Source organism: Callospermophilus lateralis, chromosome 3 (genome assembly GCF_048772815.1).
Source record: "Callospermophilus lateralis isolate mCalLat2 chromosome 3, mCalLat2.hap1, whole genome shotgun sequence".
In the NCBI taxonomy this organism is placed as follows: domain Eukaryota; kingdom Metazoa; phylum Chordata; class Mammalia; order Rodentia; family Sciuridae; genus Callospermophilus; species Callospermophilus lateralis.
Genome location: NC_135307.1, coordinates 101,513,357 through 101,533,721, shown reverse-complemented (window position 1 = coordinate 101,533,721; position 20,365 = coordinate 101,513,357). Strand labels below are relative to the sequence as shown.

The window sequence follows — 20,365 nt, the reverse complement described above, 5'->3', positions numbered from 1 at the left end:
ATATCAATTTAGTATATTCATGTGTTTCTTCTATGCATAGACAAAAAATATGTCTAGAAAACATTAAAAAAGTGCTATGTGACCTTAACGTTTCTGTCTGCAGTGTATTCTGGATATTTTAACAATGGCAGAGTCCTGTGAGAAAGAACAAGGAAGATCTTTGCATACTCTTATCAGTTCTCTAGGGCTACCACAACAAAGTACCACAGACTAGGTGGTTTATAGGATGGAAGTTTGTTTTCTCATAATTTTTGAGGCTAAAAAGCCAAGATTAACTTGTTGGTAGGGTTGGTTTCTTCAGAGGGCCACAAGGGGAGGGCCAGGCTTCTCTCTTGGGCTTGTAGATAGCCATGTTCTCATTAGGTTTTCACATGGTCCTCTCTCTGCATATGCCTGCATCCCAATTTTCACTTCTGTTAAAAGACACCAGTTATATGGATTTTATTGCCACCCAAGTGACCTTTTTAAAAAATATCATTTATTTATTTATTTATTTATATGTGGTGCTCAGGCTCAAACCTAGTGCCTCATGCATACAAGGCATGTGCTCTACCACTGAGCTATCACCCAGCCCCTAGTGACCTTATTTTAACATAATTATTTCTAAAGGTCTATCTATAAATGTAGCCATAGTCTGAGGTAGTGCGGGTTAGGAATTTAGCATATGGCTTTTGAGAAAACACAATTTAACCCATTACATATATCAGCTGGAAATAAATAGTACTTTTATTATCAGTTCACAGTGGATCTTTCCTAATTTTTCAAAATTAGGTACTATCTTACTTCACCTTGTCTATACGTTATCTCATGCTGTGGGTATGTTGATTATCTAATGTTCTGGGGGAAATGTATTCTCAGTGAATTAAATTTGGCTGTGGCTATGTAAAATTAAGACGTGAAGAAAGAGAGTAGTTTGAGATCATGTATTTTAACATTTGAATTGAATGATATTGACTGTCAATGTAGTTCAAAAATTCAAAGGAAAATAAAAATATAATGGTTTATTGAGGAAGTTATAATTGAACCAAGGATTAGTGCAAACAGGCAGTTAATTGGTTGAGTATCTAGTTGAAAATGGATGTTTTACTTACATGGTGTTTTCCATTTTCTTGAATGTATATAAAACTTAGGTAGATATCATAAATAGCTTCAAGTAATTTCTTCAGTCATACAATTACAAGGCAGTGAAGATTTGAACCATTCAATTTGATTTCAAATCCATGTCCTTTTTATGTTGTAGACTGGAATGATATAAAGGTAAGGTACTCTGTGCAGAAGTGATATAGATTTTAGTATTTTTAGTGATCTGAGTTGAAAAATTTAAAGAACTCTTATCTAACTAGTAAAATAGTACAATTATAAAAGAAAGGGGTCAGTTTGTGATGTCGATGACATTTGAAAAAATAGGAAGGCCTTTGATAGGTAGATTACTAAACATTTAAATATTAGACCAGGGAATGGTTTGTGACATACTTTTCTATATATTTATAAAAGAATGGCATCTAATTTGTTGAAATATTTGCTTTGTATGCCGTCTCCAGAGCATAATTTCAGTTGGTATCTTTCAGTTTTATGGTAGAATATTGCTTGAATTTTGAGTTAAAAGTAGAAATGATATTATTTTAGTATAATAAAAAATTACCTTTTAAAAATGATGTATTAAAGATATTGCCAGAACCCTGGAAATTTTTATTTCTTTTGTGGATAGGAGGTTTTCCTAAAATCCTGGTGCTATTGGTGTTCCACCTATATCTAAGTGCTTCTTAGGAGCTCAGTGTACTTGGTCATAATTTCTGAGAAGTAGTATTTACTGTATGTATTGCTTTGATCAGTTTCTTCAGGTGAGAAAATGTAATATAATCTGGCTGGTATAAGCCTCCCTCATTTCCTGTATTTTAATTTAGCACCTATCCCTGCTTTGCTCTGTGCCTAACGTTCCTGAATTTGGTAGTAATTCTAGTTTGTTTCCTACCTGTTATTTCTTAGTCTTAGTCTACCCGTGGTTAATATTTCTTTAGAAAGATAATGATTAGATAGAATATGTTTATCTAGGTGTACTACTGAAGCTCACTTTGGATTTTATTATCTCTAAGTTTTCTATCTATGGTAAATAACTAATATTTTTTATTTTCTGTCTTCCTATCTACCTCTTAATCTATCTTAATTGTACTAGTTTTTATCCTAGTGAGATCTGAATTTCTTACTGTTATTACAGGGTACTGACTACGAATATCAATTCAGAAATTGCTATTAGAATTGTTAAAGTAGATCTTCAATATCAGGTATTACAAAAATGTTTTTACTGCCAGGCACGGTGGTGCATGCCTGTAATCCCAGCAATCTCAGCAGCTTGGGAGGCTGAGACAGGAGGATCACAAGTTTAAAGCCAATCTCAGCAAAATCGAGGTGTTAAGCAACTCAGTGAGACCCTGTCTCTAAATGAAATATAAAATAGGGTTGGGATTATTGCTCAGTGATCTAGTGCCCGCTAGTTCAATCCCTGGTACTCACCCTGAAAAATGTTTTTATTTTTCTTTTTGAAAATAAGGTTACTTCTCTCCTTTTGAAAATTAGATAATTTAAAAATGGCAGAACTCTTTATGGAATGTGAAGAAGAAGAACTGGAACCATGGCAGAAGAAAGTAAAAGAAGTTGAGGATGATGATGATGATGAGCCCATCTTTGTTGGAGAGATATCGAGTTCAAAACCAGCAATTTCCAGTAAGCATTTACTTTTACTAAAGCCAAATTTTATAAGATATTATTTTTAATGGAAAACTTGTGAATGTCTTATGGGACTCAGTGTACTTATTCTACTGTAAGGAGTTAGGGATGAGAGATGAGGGGGAGGCCAGTAAGAACTTGAGAATCAAAATGGGGATGTGATTGGAGACTAGAGGGAAGCCAAAGGTTAAATATCAGATGTGTGAGAGAGAAGTAGGCTTAGATTGGCTTGTTGCATTGGAGGTCTTCTGAGATTGGAAATAATTTCTAGTGAAACTGTTTGTCCGAGTGAACTGTTTATCTGTTTATTTCTGTCTTTTCTCATTTAGCAGTTACATAAGGAAGGATTTGGAATGCTTAGATTAAAATTTTGTAATATACTAAGTGTATATTAGTATCAGATGGAAGTTCTCACATCTAGGCCTCATTGCATTGTCATTCATACATGGCTAAAACTGTATATTGGCAGTGAATGATTCAGAGTCTCTGGCTTAAGTCCTCCATGCGTTGTAGATTCTGACCATATCCATTTTTCAGCAACTTATATTCATGAAAAAGAGGGACATCGCCTATAGCCATTGTACTTTGATGATATAGCAGTTAGCACACTTAAATCCTTTTAACTTTTTGGCAGAATAGCCTCTGTGGATTACTAGCTTTCATATACAGTAATTGGGCTGGACATTGTTATATTGTTAGAGTAAAGATACCAATACTTGCTAAGATATCCACTCTGAGATGTCTGAAGTATAGAGAAATAACATAGATTTCAAGTAGAAGGAGAAAATAGATCCTTTCTGATTTTATTTATACATTTGTTTTAAACCAGGAGAATTTATCAAAGCATGTAATGTGCCCCGCATATTACTGTTTCTTAACTTACTATGGCAATGCTTAAAAGTGTGAATGAGTCTCAAGTTTCTGTACAACCTTGTCACCATTCAAAGAAAGATATAGATTGTATATAAATACATTTTAGAACACTTCAAATATGTAGACTCTTTTTGTGTGTTGGACTGCTGTTGAATGTGTGTACTATTTCTTTGTCTTGCAGAAAGTTTTGACTTGTGTATAATCAGATTTGTCATCCTTTTTCTTCTGGCTTTTGGATCTTGAGTTTTAATGAGAACAGTTGTGCTTACTCTTTAAAATAGTTAAGGCTAATAATCTTGTTTCTTTTGTTTCTTTGGAAGCTAAAGATGTATGTGTTTAAAATTAACTGTATTCTTAAATTAGTGATAATTTATATATTCTTTCTAGTAACCTGTTTGTTTTCAATTTGTGATTTCTATTTTCTTAGTACATATTTTAAAATTAATATAATTTTTTTAGATATTTTGAACAGAGTTAACCCCAGCTCATATTCAAGGGGAATAAAGAATGGCATACTCAGTCGAGGTACAGTATTATTGTACTATTTTAATTTTAAAATAAAGTATTTTGACAAAATTAATAGAAACATTTTCAATATATTGTGTAATTTTAAAATACAGGTATTACTGCTGCATTCAAGCCTACAAGTCAACATTATACGAACCCAACATCAAATCCAGTGGCTGCCTCGCCAGTAAATTTTCATCCTGAATCTAGATCTTCAGATAGCTCTGTTATTGTTCAGCCTTTTTCTAAACCTGTAAGTGTTTTTGAAACTACATAGTCAGCCCAGGGATACGTTTGATATTATTTATCAGTATCAGCAGTACTCAGTTAAAATTCTGGACTGTCACAGGTAGTTATCCAGTAGGAGCAAAATCATAAGAAAATGTCACCATTTTTATAATAGCTTAAATAGTACCCAAAGTAATAATTACAGGCACTAAGTTCCCAGCCTATTAATAAGTCAGGTAATATGCTTAAGTTGAATAGATGTAATGTTGAAAACTATGTATCAAAATATGAGTTAAAATATTAATAATGAATGTTGCATAATGGCAAAATATTTAAGATCACAAACTGGGTCAGGTGTTTTTAATAGGGAAAATTATTGAGAGACCATCATAGCTTTTTATTCTAAAAACATACCTTCTTGGTTTAGTTTTAAAACCTTAATAAAAAGTAATAGTTAATAGTAATAGTTATCATCTATTGAGCTATTAATATACATAAGGATTTATGCTAAGTGCTATGCATAAATTAATCTTATTTAATTCTTAAGCATCCCTAGGAAGTATGTGCTGTTACTATCCCCATTTTATAGTTGAGGAAACTTAGGCTTATAGAGATTAAATGATTCACTCAAGATCACACAGCTGGCGAGGATCTGAGATTTCATTGTAGGCTAAACCATTCTTTATGTGTGGGTACACACACATAACTATACATTGTATATGAATTTTTGCTTTTAAAAATTGGAAGAATTGCCTAGTTCTAACAGTTCTCAATGGTCTGTGAAGTCCTCTGGGGTTCCCTAAAACTCTCTCTGGGTTTGGAAATCAATGATATTGTCATCGTAGTTGAAGATACTAATTTTGCCTTTTCTACTATGTTGACATTTGCATTGATGATGTTGAAGCAATGGTGTGAGTAAGCTACTGATGCCATAAGTGGGAATCAAAGCAGTGGCACCAAACTGTACCAGTAGTATTCATATTAGTCACCTACTGAATATTCACAATAAAAAAATATTCCAGTTATACTCATTTCCTTGATGAAACTACTAAGATCTATTAACACCAGTTTAAGTATGAAACATTAATGTTATTAATTTTTAAACTCTACCCATTAATATTTGTCTTTTAAAATATTTTGCGTGATGAAATAGTATACATAAAGTACTTCTGTGTCTGAAGTTTGGTGCTTGTGTGATTGAATTATGAGCTACACTATCTGTTTTTTAAAAATAGAACATCTTATCTAAATAGATATTTCCCAAATTTATTCTTGAACTAAATATTTAATAATAGCTTTATAATGGAAGTGATCCCTATATAGGGCATATAGGTTTTTTTCTCGTCTCATTAAACCTGAAAAAGGTGACCGTTATGAGCCTCCCCTGTTTTCTCCCATAAGGCGGAGACTATGTGTAAGACATCTGCTTAATCCATCATACTAGAATGCTTTTTCCCTAGATATTACTAATCCCAAATTATATATAATCCTTTTGTTAAAAGACTGTAGATTCTTACAGAAGAATTAGCTCTTTTCTAAGCCTAACAGTTTGAGTGGTGTGCCAAGTCCTTTTCAGAGCACTTCATTGAAAGTTTCATGAAATTGGTAGATGGCACCAGATGGTCTAAGGGGTAGGGATCCATGTGAGTTTTCAGGTCATGACCTTTTGGATTTCGAAACCAACAGTTATTTTTCTGCTTCATTTTAATTACCTTTCAATATTGGTCATGCCTTACCTAGACTATAAAATGGAATTGGGGTATGGAAATTTGAAAGTTTGAGTTTGTTTTACTTATATCTTAGGAAATTCTCATTCCTTAAGCCCAGAATCAAAAGAGTTATCTTTTTCTTATTGTCTTATATTCTTTTTAGTCTAAATTTTCTTTCCTTGTTTATGGCATGGTATAAGGAACCCTTACCTGGTAATTTAATGGCTACAGGCATAGAGTTTTACTGGATAACACATGGTTAGAAGAAGGCTGTTTTTTTGGTTTTTGGTTGTCTTCCCTGTGTACCAGGAAGTTTCTTTGACATTTCACTCTATTCCCTGGGTATCCAGTTTTACGCATAATAGATGGTATTGTGCTCCTACGTATCTGTTGATCTTGCTGGTCCCTTACCATATCTTTACACAAGTCCTCCATTTCAAGTGATGTGGAGATAGAGCATAGATAGATAGAGTACTCCAAAAATGCAGAAAGGGAATCATTACACCAAACATAGATAATCAGACCCATTCTGTGTATTGATACACAAACCTGGGCTCAAATTTTTCCTACAATGTGCCTAATCAAGTTTGAGTGGTTCCTACCCTATCCTCAAGCAGCTGTTGATGGTTTTACTGGTAAAGGATAACTTTTGGTAGCGGAAACTATAGGTCCTTTGCACAAGATTGCAGTCCTTTGTTCAGGGACTGTAATCTTGTACTTATACAACTAAGTATATTGTATCTTTCACACTTCAGAAATTCTCCCCATCTGATCTTTTCTTTCCTTTTGACCAGGGCTACATTTTTCAGGTAATCCCTAAGAACTAATAAATAATTCTTTATAAGAAATATAGTAATGGATTTAATTTGAAAAATATATGCCCATTTGTGTACATTGTATGATGCGAGACTTCCTTATTGTGCTGTTTTTATTGTTTATTTTTTGGCAATTGTAAAGGAATAAAATTCCAAGATTAATTACAACAAAAATTAGAACACCATTTTTACTTGAAACAATGACTGACAAACCATGGTGTATTATTTATTTATTTTTTGTATCAACATTATCACACATGTATGTACTTAAAACAACACATGCATTATCTCACAGTCTAATGTAATATTACTGTGGGTCAGATCATGGTTTAGCTGGCTTCTCTGCTTTAGGGTCTCACAAGGCTGCTTTCAGTATGTGGTTCCTGAAGTTGCAGTCTTATCTGAAGCTTTGTGGGGGAAGTATCTGCTTCAAGTTCACATGATTGTTGGTAGCATTCATTTCCTTACAGGTTGTCAGACTGAGTCTCAGTATCTGACTGTTTTTTGGTTCATTCTTTGCCAGATGGGTCTTCCCAGGTTGGCTGCTTGCTTTCTCAAAGGTATTAAGGGAGAATCCTTAGCAAAATGTCATTAGAGTCTGAAGTAATGTAATTACGAATAGAAAATCATGTTTATCCTATTACTTTTGCTGTATTCTACTGGTTAGAAGCAAGTCAGAGGTCCAACACAAAGGGAGGGAATCACACATAGGATATGATTAACAGGAGGTGGGAATTGTGGCGACCACTTTAATATGTATCTGCCAGACACAGTTCTTTAATTTTGGGTAGTTGGCAATCACTTCCTCAAAATTGAACACAGTGTACCTGCCATCTCAAGGAAAATGACTGATAGTAGTATTTCTTGATTATGGTAAAATTTGAGCTTTCAAGCAAAGATTAGAATTTTGGAAAACTTAACATCTGCCACTCTGATCTTGACAGCATCCTACTATTTCTTGAAGTGAGTTGGAAGGCTACCCAGAATGTAAAAATTATTTGCTATTAGTTAGAATCAAATTAACTTAATGGTGTTCTCATGATTGTCATAGCTGTTTGGCATTTAGGGGGAAAAAGAGAAAGCGAAAACTCAATTATTTAATGAAGTTTATAAGTAAAAATATTTCAAACATAACTTGGGGGGAAAAATAACAAAGCCAGGTGGTATCTTTGATGTTACAAAGTTAAAAACTAGAGATTTTTTGACTTGGACTGTTGTGTTTTTGTAGGCCTAGTTTTAAAATCAAAGTACTTCAATTGGTGGTTCCCAATTCTTGGGTTCTTTAAAACAAAACAAAACAAAACAAAAAAAACCCAACAACAGTTTTGCCAGTTGGTCTGGGTGGGGCCTGGAAATAATAGATTTTTAAGAACTCCCAGAGATCTCTGTAAAGTTAAGAATGATAGAGGTGTATTCTAGAATGAATTGAGAATCCTATTTAAGGAACTTTCTCCCTGTATTTTGGAAGCCATTGGTTTTAATAAATTGATTAATAGTTTCTCATTTTATGTCATGTTTTATATGTGTGTATGTTCACTTTTTCCATGAACTGTCTTTGTATTTCATCATCTCTTTCAGGTAGGCAGGGATGGAATATATTATTACTTATAAAGTTAGTATGATACAGCTTAAGGGTCAGACCAGGATTCTAATTTCGGCTCCATCCAAAACAAATGGTGCTGTATTGGGAACCTTCCTCAACCAGGAAGGGCTTTATTAGTTCTTTTGTGATGACTACTTGATATATTTACTATGACGAGCAATTACATATAAACATAATTGTGGCCGTTATTTGTTGGAAGATGAATAACTTGAAGTTCAGAAGTGAATTGCCCAAGGTTACATAGTTAAATAAAAATGCAAATCTTCTGAATGCCAGTAAAATGCTTGTTCTACTCTTATTATTGTATATGACATTTTTCTGGACTGTTTTTATAATACATTAAAAATTCTCAATTGGAGAATTATTTTAATTAGTTATTATTGATTAGTGGATTGCCTGCTCTCTGAAATTGTGATAATTAACCAGAGTTTTCTTCTAGAAAAGTGTTTAACAGCATTAACTTTATTATACTTATGTTAAAAGAACTATTTTAAAAAATGAAATTTTCAATTCTTAAAGTGCACATATTTAGAAAAAATATTTAAATTGAAGTAAAATTTTGCTTAGTTATAGTTCAGTATGGCTTATTGATTTTTTTAAACTACATTTTAAGACTCAAATATCCATATCTGCCTTTTTGGTACTAAATTCTAGATGTTACTTGTGTTACAATAATAACTTATTTCTATAACTTCTTAACAATCCTGTGTCAATTGGAAAGTAACAAAGCAAAATTCTTAAACTTGATCAGCCCTCAATTTATAAACAAAATACTTCAAATTTTGTTATAAAATAATATGTATTTTGTGAGGAAAATTTAGAAAAGAGAGAAGAATATATCAGGATCATGTTGTGTATGTCAATATGTTTTTCACTTTTTACTGAACATTCTACTTGGATCATATCATTGATTATTTCTCAAAATCTTGATGTTAATAGTTGCATGATTATCCATCAATTTATTTTACCACTCCTCTATTATTGAATATATAGGTTTTAATGTTTCTGCTATTATAAATAATTTTCCATTACACTTTCATTTCCTTATCATGAATCCTTGAATGTAGAATAATTTAATCATGTGAACCTTTTAAAGGCTTTGGTAACTACTGCTAACATTTTTATGCAGATTATACCAAAATATAATCTCTACTTTGCCAGTAGTGAATGTTTCATCATTTTTTAAAAATTTATTTATTTTTTTAGTTTTTAAGTGGATATAATTGCTGGGAGCCATCAGCCAAGTAGGTATGACAAATTCCTTGCCAGCTTACTCCCATGCTGTCTAGTGGAAGGACTTCTGTAAGGTGACCTTGCTCAAGGACCAGGGCAGGATCCATGTTTAGGGTGTTCCCCCTTTAGAATAGGGCGGTTTAGCATAATAGGAGATTAGGGTGTTCCCCCTTTAGAATAGGGCAGTTTAGCATAATAGGAGATTAGGGTGTTCCTCCTTTAGAATAGGGCGTATCCTGCTGCTGAGTTCCTCTTGAGTGCTTAGGGTCAGACAGTATATTTTTGGGACACAGAAGTCCATGTGGAGTGGATTTGGGAGAAGTGGATTTGGGCAGAGTAGTGGACTTTGGCAGAGTGTGGATTTGGGCAGAGAACGTGGATTCCCCCAGAACGTGTTTGTGGACGGCCGGTGTGAGTTCGGGAATAAAGAATTGCTGTTTGAATCTACAAGCTGTGTGGAGACTCGTGATTTGGGGATCGAACCTAGCGCCCCATGCATGCCAGGCGAGCGCGCCTCCGCTTGAGCCATCCCCAGTCATCATTTTTAAACTTTAACTTAATTCAAACTATCATTAGTCTTTTTAATTAAATTATTTATTTATTCTAATTTGTTATACACAATGGCAGAACGCAGTTGATTTCATATTACACATATAGAGCACAATTTTTCAAGTCACTGATGTGCACAAAGTATTTTCACACCATTCATGTCTTCATACATATACTTAGGGTAATGATGTCTAACTCATTCCACATCATTCCTACTCCCTTGCTCCCTTCCTTCCCCTCCCTCCCACTGCTTATGGGAACCATATATCAATAAGACATAACAGTTCTATCATTAGTCTTACAAGAAAAAAATAATTCAAACAGTTCCTATATTTCTCTTACCCATTTCCCCCCAATGTTAACTTTTTATCACAGGCAATTAACATGAACTAAACCTCAGACCTTATTAGAATTTCACCAGTTTTTCCATTAATGTTCCTTTTCTTTCCAGGATCCTATTCATGATCTCACCTTGTAGTTTATTCTTAGTCTTATGTTTTCTGCAGTTATTAATTCTTTTTTTGATCTTGATACTCTTAAGAATAGCTGCTAATTATATATTTTGCAGTATTGAAGAATGCCAATTCAGTAAACACTATTATTTGCATTTCTTTGACTAGTATGTTGGAAAAAGGTATTTTGAATATATTGGCCATTGCATTTTAGTTTGAATTATCTCAGTTTATGTCCTTTGCCCATTTTGTTTTTCTAAAAGTAGCTGTCTTTTTTCCAGTTTGATTTTTAAGCATTGTTAATCTTAAAACTTGCTTGCTATATATTACAACATGTAGAGTGGTCTGGCTTACTCTCAACAATGATTGTCTTTTATGAAAATGGCATTGGAGCATAATATTGTGGTGTGTGTTTTGTGTATGTGTCAGTATTCTTAATATACAGTGCTATTTGAATATTCCTAAATTTATTGACCACAATTTTCATAATTATTTATAATAAATATATGTGTATATTTTCATATAAATGTATTTATTACTGTATATTTGACCACAGCATAGATCATCTCATACTTTTCACTTCTCTTTTCTTGAGATCTTCCTGCTACTTTGAACCACCCTTTCTCCTCATGGAAGGGCTGAAATTTCCTTTGAGGCTCTGGTCTCTAGGAGCAGGGCTGCTGACCCAGATCACTTCTGTAAATAACTTCTATTTTATTCCCTATCTGCTTGGCATTCTTACTTATTCAGCCTACTGGCCAGGTTGCTTTTAGATTTGCCTTATAAAAGGGGAGATTGGCCTACCACAGCTTTCTGCAAGAAACATGGTTCCAAAATTCATATTGTGTGATATATTCGTCCTTAATGTTTCTGTTTGTTTGTATTGATATTTTGAAAGCAGGATTTAAAAAAAATATTTTTTTTTTAGTTGTACATGGATGCAGTATCTTTATTTTGTTTATTTACTTTTATGTGGTGCTGAGGCTCGAACCCAGTGCCTCACATGTGGGAGGCAAGTGCTTTACTGCTGAGCCACACCCCAGACACCAGGATGCAGAATTTTTTAGAGGCACAAGAGCTTTTAATTTTTATAACCATGTTAATATGTTTTATACTTGTCTCCTTGTTTAGCCCAAGATTTTGCCCAGTTCTATTATTTGCTTTTTGATGGTGATACAGCATTTTTAGAATCCCTCTCAGAGTGTAGCACTGTTATTAATGTAAAATGGATTTACTTTTCTTTTATCTTGAAAATGTTGGACTATAATTTTTCCTTCAAATTAATTGGCTAGTCAGGAATAGACCAGCTCTATTAGCTTGCTTTCAAAGTTTTAGTAAATTATAATTTTGGCAAATTAGAAATCATCTTTGTGTTTTTAAGCTTATTAATAATTGAGGCATCAAAGGTTATTCTTAGAATATTGGCATATAATTAATTTGCATTTATAAATTTTATGAAAAATAATTATAACTATAATGAATAAATGTAATATTTTTTCTCTGAAATATTTTAACAGGGTTACATAATGAGCTCATCACAAGTTGTATCTAATAATTCTTCAGAGTTACTATTTGACTTGACCCAGGAGACAGGATTATCACATTACCAAGGGGGACCAACACTTTCTATAGCAGGTTGGTATTAGTACTTTTTCCAAAAAGTTATAAAAGAAACTTGATGAATTTGCTTATGGAATTAACTTTCTATTTTGAAGCTCATACCCTCTTGTGAAGTCTTTCATATATTGTAACATGGAGTTGTGCTAATAGTTTTTGAATGCCTTTTTGGGTAACTTTATATAAAATCTTGGCTAAACTTCTTTGAACTCATTCTCACTTGGAGCCAAACTTAACACCTTAAAGTAATTTATATGAATTAGAGAGGTCCTCATATGCCCTAAATATTCTATTTTAAAAATTAGTTTCTATGACCACTTAGGGGAAAAATTGTTTGTTATTATTGATTTCTTATTAGGTTAGTGTCACTCTAGTCCAACAAATGGTCTCAATATGATAGTAAAACATGATTTTAAAGTGTTAGTGTAAAGTAACCACATTAAAGAAATGATTTGTACATAGTAAGTACTCAGTAAATGCTATTTGAAGAAGTAATGAAATTTACCTATTGAAGAAGATTTTAAGTTCATAGAGGGTATAACAAAATTCTTCATTAATCTAAAATACATTTGTATAGTATGAATTTTGTCTTATTGAAAATTTTCTGTAATCAAAGTACTTAATCTTTATATACTGGCAGTTTATATGTGTTTCAAATATTTGATGAAGTAGAGATGTATATGATTTTTTTGGAATTTTTAGGTTGTTTACTAAACAGATCAGTGTGAAGAATCTACCAAACTCAACTTCTGTCCATTCTTTTTCCATAGTAATAATGCTTAATGTTTTTCCTTTTTTGTGTGTGTGGTATAGAGGATTTGAATCTAGGGCATTACATGTGCTAAGCAAGCATTCTACCACTGAGCTACTGTATCCCCAGACCTTTATAAAAAATATTTTTACTTGAGACTAGCTGTTGTTGAGTTGCCCTCAAGCTTTCAATCCTCTTACCTCAGCCTCATGAGTCATTGTGATTTTAGATGTACACCACTGTTTTTCTTTTCAGCAATATTTGATACTCACTTCTCTTGGTGTCACTACATACCTAGTAAACTTCTAGTTAATAACGTAGGTAAGACCCAAAGAGAAACGGGGATATATTTGTGCTAAATCTGGTTTTACAAAACACATGGACTTTTATTCATAGAAAAGATATGAATTCTTGAAACTTCTTAAAAGTAAGGATTATGACACCTATTCTCTAGCCAGGTTTTTTGATGTAGAGAATGAAACTTTAGTGTGAGCAGTAAATAAGGTAATTTGAAAGAAGTAAGTTTGAACCTCTAATCTGGAGAATTTTTAGTCAGTTAACCTCTTTCCACTTTTGTTTTCTGATATTATTCAAAGTAAAGATACTCATTTTTCTTATATTATGCATTCATTCACCATACCTGAATCAGCCATTTGGAGATTTCACTTAAATTCTTTTTAAAAAAATATTTATTTTTTTAGTTGTAGGTGTACACACAGTATCTATTTCATTTTTATGTGGTGCTGAGGATTGAACCCAATGCCTCACGCATGCTAGGTGAGCAGTCTACCACTGAGCCACAACCCCAGCCTTTATTTTAATTTTTAATATAGTTTATTCCAGGCTTTTTTAATTTTTAAATTTGTTTTAATTAGTTATACATGACAGGAGAATGCATTTATGCACTTTGATATACATAGTGGGATATAATTTCTCATTTTTCTTAGTGTACATGTTGTAGAAACATATAGCTCATGCAATCACATATACATAAAGTAATAATGTCTGTTTCATTCTATGATCCTTCCTATCCCCACATCACCTTCCCTCCTCTCCCCTCCCTTCACTTCCCTCTACCTAATTTAAGGTAATGCTATTCTTCTGTAGTGCCTCCCACCTTATTGTGAATTAGCATCCAGGTATTCGAGAAAGCATTTGGCCTTTGGTTTTTCGGGGTTGGCTTATTTCTCTTAGCATGATATTCTCCAACTCCATCCATTTACTGGCAAATGCCATAATTTCATTCTTCTTTAAAGCTGAGTAATAATCCATTAAATATATATACCACATTTTCTTTACCCATTCATCTATTGAAGAACACCTAGATTAGTTCCATAGTTTAGCTATTGTGAATTGAGCTTCTATAAACATTGACATGGCTGCATTACTCTAATATGCAGATTTTAAGTCCTTTGGGTATAAACTGAGGAGTGGGATAACTGGGTCAAATGGTGGTTCCCTTCCAAGTTTTCTGAAGAATCTCCATACTGCTTTCCATCGTGGTTGTACCAATTTTCAGTCCCACCAACAATATATGAGTGTATCTTTTTCCCCACATCCTCGCCAACATTTATTGTTGCCTGTGTTCTTGATGATTGCCATTCTATTCAGGGCTTTTCTGATGGCCAAATAAGATAAGTAAATTTAAAAATGCATTTATAAGGTTTAAATGACATGACAGCAGTTATGTATGATAAATATGAATAATTATATGTGCTGTGATGTTCAGTAACACACTGTAGAAATTATGAGGGTTCAGAGAAGATTGAATTTGAGTTTGATCTTGAGTGAGTGTAGGATTTCTACTGGCAGAGATAGAATTTCTTAAAAGTAGGGAATAGCACAGCCTAATAGAACGGAGATAAGTTAAAGAATCAGAAGTTCAATCAAATGCAAGTGACTTTTTTCAACATTGAGATTTCTTCTGTTAAATTCTTCCATTAAAGCAATCTATTTCTACTATTTAGCCTGTTGTAAAATCAATTGATTCATTTGAAATGCTAGCACTTAGTGGTTTTTCGGGTAACCTAAACATCTCACAAGAATGCTAAAGGGATCTCATGGAATCTTTCTTATGGACCTGCAGTTTGTAATAGAATGCTTCATTAGTGGGAGATCATTTTTATGTTATCTCAAAGGATGTAACAGAGAAGCTAACTACTATAATACTTTTTATTTTTATGGCATATTTGCTCTTACTATTATATCTGTTGGAATAATTTTTTTCCCCTCTAAAATAAAGATGGAAAATATTTAGTTAGTAATGATAGTAGCTTTCACTTTCTACTGAGTGCTTTTTATGTACCAAATATTTTCTTGGGATATTTTAAGTATATTATCTTTTTCTTAAGCTCTGTAAAATAAGGCATTATAACTTATTTTACAAAAAAGGAAGCTTAAACTCATAGAAATTAGTTAAATAAGCTTAAGAGTGCATAGCTAGAGACTGACATAGTCTGGATTTGAACTTATCTTGTCTGACTTAAAAGCCTAGAATGTTTGTAGTTTATTCACTGCTTCTACTTTTAGGGTATAGTTGGCATTATTAAAATATGATGTACAGTTTTAGAATCCATTTTTACAAAGCCCATTGTGTATTATTTTCTAAAAGGACTTTGCCTGGCTTGGTTATAGTCTAAATATCCCCATTTTTCTTAGTAATGCTCTAAATAGGTCTAAATTCTTTATCCTTAAGGTAATGGTTTTTAAATGGAAGAGTTTTTTTTTTAATGAAATCCCTGTACAAACAAAATTTTATGTGAATATCTAATAAATAAAATGGAAAAGTGTTTTTTTTTTTGTCAGACATGGCCCAGTATATTCCCTAAAATGACCCCATTAAATTCTGGGGAACATAGTATGAAAATACTTATACTAACTCCCTGCATTATGTGCCCTTTCATATGAATGAGTAAAATATTATTCAAACTTAGTTGTTTCCACTTTGTACATGGCAATAAGTGGTTAAAATCACCTAAAGCTGTCAGTAGACCACTCTTCAGTTTGTTAGGTGAGAAAAGAGCTAACATTGCAGTAGACATTTTAAGTTGCTAAATAAAAAAGCATATGAGGGTATCAATTTTTGGAACAAATAAAAGTTATTGTCAGGTTTTCTTTCTTTCTTTTTTTTTTTTTTTTAAACAAATTCTAACACATTTAAGTATCCAAAAGTAATTTATTTCTGGGAACTTGGTTCAGTGTTTTCTGCTTTAAAATTTTTGGTCTGGCTTCTTTTATAATAGCAGTTTATATATTTCTATTTGAAGCCACATTTAGAATTTCTTGCATAGAAAGGTTATTTTACAAATTATCTTAATTCTTGGAGTTTATAATGAATGTTTATACTATTTCTGTGTATACCCTGAGTTTGGATCACTTAGTTTTTGTTGTTATTTGTGTGATACGGTAATTAATTATATTATCTGTAAATTAACTCCAAAGTATTTGTACTTAGTTATGAGTAGTATTCTAGGTGTTCTAAAATATTTTTTCCACTGTTTAAATCATTGTAGGTGTGAATGAAAGTTCATTTTTATCAAAACGTCCTTCTGCTTCTGAAGTAAACAGTGTTAATCCAAAAAAGCCTAAGCCCTGTGAGGGTGTTTCTGGAACAAATTCTCCAGCTGAATTCCCTTCAGTTAAATCTCCTTCACTGACATCTTCCCAGGCTATGCCATCAAAAGGTAAATATGAAATCTGACATTCTATACTATAAAAATTACTATAGTATTTATACATAAATTTTAGAAATTATTATAAATTTTGAAACTATCAGTGATTATTTAATGTTAAAAAGTGATGAGTTTTGAATCATAAATGTTCTGAATTTATTTTAGGTGCAAACACGTCATCAAATCAATCTAAAAATGGAACACCTTTTCCAAGAGCTTGTCCAAAGTGCAATATTCATTTCAATCTTTTGGATCCTTTGAAAAATCACATGAAGGTAAAGCTTTCAGAATTTAATTTTTATAAAGGTTGAAGCCAGGCATGGTGACACATGATTATATTTGCAACTACTTGGGAAGATGAGGATAGAGGATTACAAATTCAAGGCCAGTTGGGCAACATAGTGAGACTCCCCCTCTCAAAAAGGAATTTTTTGAGATTTACAGTCAATATGGTCTATCTCAATATTTAGATCAGAAATCTTCTCATAATGGAATTTCTATTTAGCTTAGATAAAAATCTGCTTTCATAGTAATTATGTAAGACTGGCATTCCTTAATCATCAGATTTAAGAAATTAAGTTCATATATTTATAATGGATGCTTATTCTTATTTTATTTTAAAAATCAATATTTTATTGGTCACATTGTTTTTCAAATTTAGAAAACATTTGTTTAATTTTTTAATAACTTAGATATTTTGTTACCTTATTTTCATAATCGCCAACATGTACATGTCACATTACATATGAAAATCTGAGTTTTTACATTTTAATTTTTAATACTCAGACATAAACTTCAAATGGTGAAGTGTCTCATATGAAATAATTGTTTTAACACAGTCCAGAGCATAGTTTATATAATTCTCTTGAACTAGTTTGAGCTTTTTATTATTGTAGGAGGCTCTGAAATTCAGATTTTAAGGAATTTTTTAGATATATAAGAAAAAGAAGGGTTCTGTGGCAAAGAAGTAAGGAAAAGTTCTTGCTCACTATTTCAACGATACACAACTTTCTTGTCGCATTTTGCAAAAAAAGAAAGAAAGAAAAAAGCAAGGGGATCCTTTTAAATTTTTAAATACAGGCTCTTTATTAATGTACAGACTATATTTGATCTATACCACTTCCAGCTCTAGTAGTAGTGTAGTGTAGCCTCTAATCACTTCAATTTAGTGCTTAGGTTCTATATGAAACTATTCCCCTGTGAGTATTTTCAATTTCCTCTTTTTTATAATGTTTTGGTGAGACACCTGATGTTTTTTATGTTTTGTATTATAGATGGAGAGGACAAAAAAAGGCTACATTCGGTCCTCCCCGAAACTGATCAGATTTTAATCTTGTAGTTATTCTTTTGAAATTTTTTAATTTTTAAATTTATAATTATTAATATGTCCTTATTGTACAAATTAAGAAGTTTCACTGTGATGTTTCAATGCATGTATATATATTGTGCTTTGATCATATCCATCCACTCTCCTACCCTCTCTTGTCCTTCCTTTCTGACCCCTACCTTTTGTCCCTTTTCTCTTCCCTAAGAATGTCTTTCCTATTTCCAGGTTATCTTTATGTATTTTGGGCAGTACTGGAGACTTGACTGGACCCAGGGCTTTGTGCATGCTAGGCTCTACCACTGTGCTACATCTTAGCTATTTTTTAAGTTTCCACATATGAGAAAAAAATATAATGCTTGTTCTGTCTCTTAATTATTTTGCTTAATATGGTGTCCTCCAATTTCATCTTTTTTTTTTTTCTGCACATGACGTGATTTCATTCATTTTTATGGCTGAAAAATATATAATGTATTTTCTTTATCCCACTCATATGTTGATCAGCAACTAGTCTAATTCCATAGCTTGGCTATTGTGAATAGTACTGTAGTAAAAATGGATATGTAGGTATCTCTTGTATGCTGACTTCATTTTTTTTTGATAATAATAATATACCCAGAATTGATGAAGTTGAATCATATGATAGTTCCATTTTTAATTTTTTTAAAATTTTTTTGAGGAACCTTCATACCCATTTTTATAGTGTCTGTATGTACTGTTATATTCCCACAAGAGTGTAAGAGTTTGTTTTTTTTTTCCATGTCTTTGCAAGCATTTTTGGGTTTTTTTTTTTTGATAATAGCATTCTAAGGTAAGATAGAATCTCAATGTAGTTTTGATTTGTAGTTCCCTGATAGATGAAGATATTGAATATTTTTTCATGTATTTATGGCCATTTGTATTTCTTTAGAGAAGTGTCTGTGTAGATAATTTGCCCATTCTAAAATTTAGATTACTTTACTTGTTCTTTTGTTGTTAAGTTTTTTGAGTTCTTTATATGTCCTGGATATTAATAATTTGTTAGATGAGTAGTTGGCAAAGTTTTCTCCCATTCTATAGGCTGTCTTTTCATTGTGTTGTTCCCTTGCTCTGCAAAAGCATTTTAGTTTAATATCATCCCATTTGTCAGTTCTTGCTTTTGTTCCCTGAGTTATTGAAGTCCTATTCAGGCAATCAACGATTGCTTGTATCAGTATCTTAAAATTTTTCCCCTGTGTTTTCTTCTAGTAGTTTCAGAGTTTCAGGTCTTACATTAAAGTCTTTGATCCATCCATCTTGACTTTATTTTTGTTCAGGATGTAAGATAGGGTCTGGTATTTTCAGTCTTTTATAGGTGAATATCCAGTTTTCTATCCAGTTTGAAAAGGTTTCTTTTTTCTGACATGTTTTTGACACCTTTGTCAAGAATCTGTTGGCTCTAGATTTGTGGCTTTATTCTTGTTTTTCTATTCTATTCATAGCCTTCATGTTTGTTTTTATGTCAGTACATATCTTTGTTACTACAGCTGTGTAGTATATTTTTAAATCAGGTATTGTGATGGCTCCTACATTGTGCATTCTGCTGAGGATTGCTTTGACTATTCTAGGTCTTTTATGATTCCATACAAATTTTAGGATTTTTTTCAAGTTCTATGAATAATGTCATTGATATTTTCTTAGGGATTGCATGGTATATGTAGATCACTTTTGGTGGTATAGCCATTTAAATTATATTCTCCTAATATGAACATGGGAAGCCTTCCCATGTTCCATTAGTTTTTTCTTTTTCCCTCAAGTTCTTTTTGTTTATACCTCTTTGGGGTCATTTTTATTATAGAAGTCTTTCACAGTCCTGGTTTTATTTATTCCTAGGTATTTTAGTTTTTGTTTTCTGAGACTACTGTGAATAGGATTGCTTTCTGATTTCTTTCTCAGTGAGTTTGTTATTGGTGTCTAGAAAAGCTACTGATTTTTGTGTGTGCATTTTGTAAAATCTTACAACTCTGCTGAATTTGTCAGTTCTAAGAGTATTTTGGTGGAGTCTAGGATTTTCTGAGTATAGAACTGTGTCTGTAACCAAGGGATACATTGACTTCCTCCTATCATATCTTTATCCCTTTTATTTCTTTCTGTTGCCTGATTGGCCTGGCTAAGGTTTTAAGTACTACTATATTGAATAAGAGTGGTGGAACATGTATGAAGGCACGAATTGGTGTCAATACACTTTATATATAACCAGAGGTATGAAAAAGTGTACTCTATATGTGTAATATGAATTGTAATGCATTCCACTGTCATATTTATAAAAAAATTGTAATGCATTCCACTGT

General features: G+C 32.4%; 1 protein-coding gene across 1 annotated transcript in view; it reads left to right on the top strand.

Annotated features, from left to right (window-relative positions):
• Nucleotides 1-20,365, top strand: part of Znf280d (zinc finger protein 280D) — a 112,268-nt gene that overhangs the window by 22,159 nt on the left and 69,744 nt on the right. The window contains 6 exon segments of the mRNA XM_076850833.2: nucleotides 2,575-2,721; nucleotides 4,057-4,122; nucleotides 4,218-4,357; nucleotides 12,211-12,328; nucleotides 16,574-16,744; nucleotides 16,898-17,007. Of these exon segments, the coding sequence (XP_076706948.2) occupies nucleotides 2,575-2,721; nucleotides 4,057-4,122; nucleotides 4,218-4,357; nucleotides 12,211-12,328; nucleotides 16,574-16,744; nucleotides 16,898-17,007 (752 nt within the window).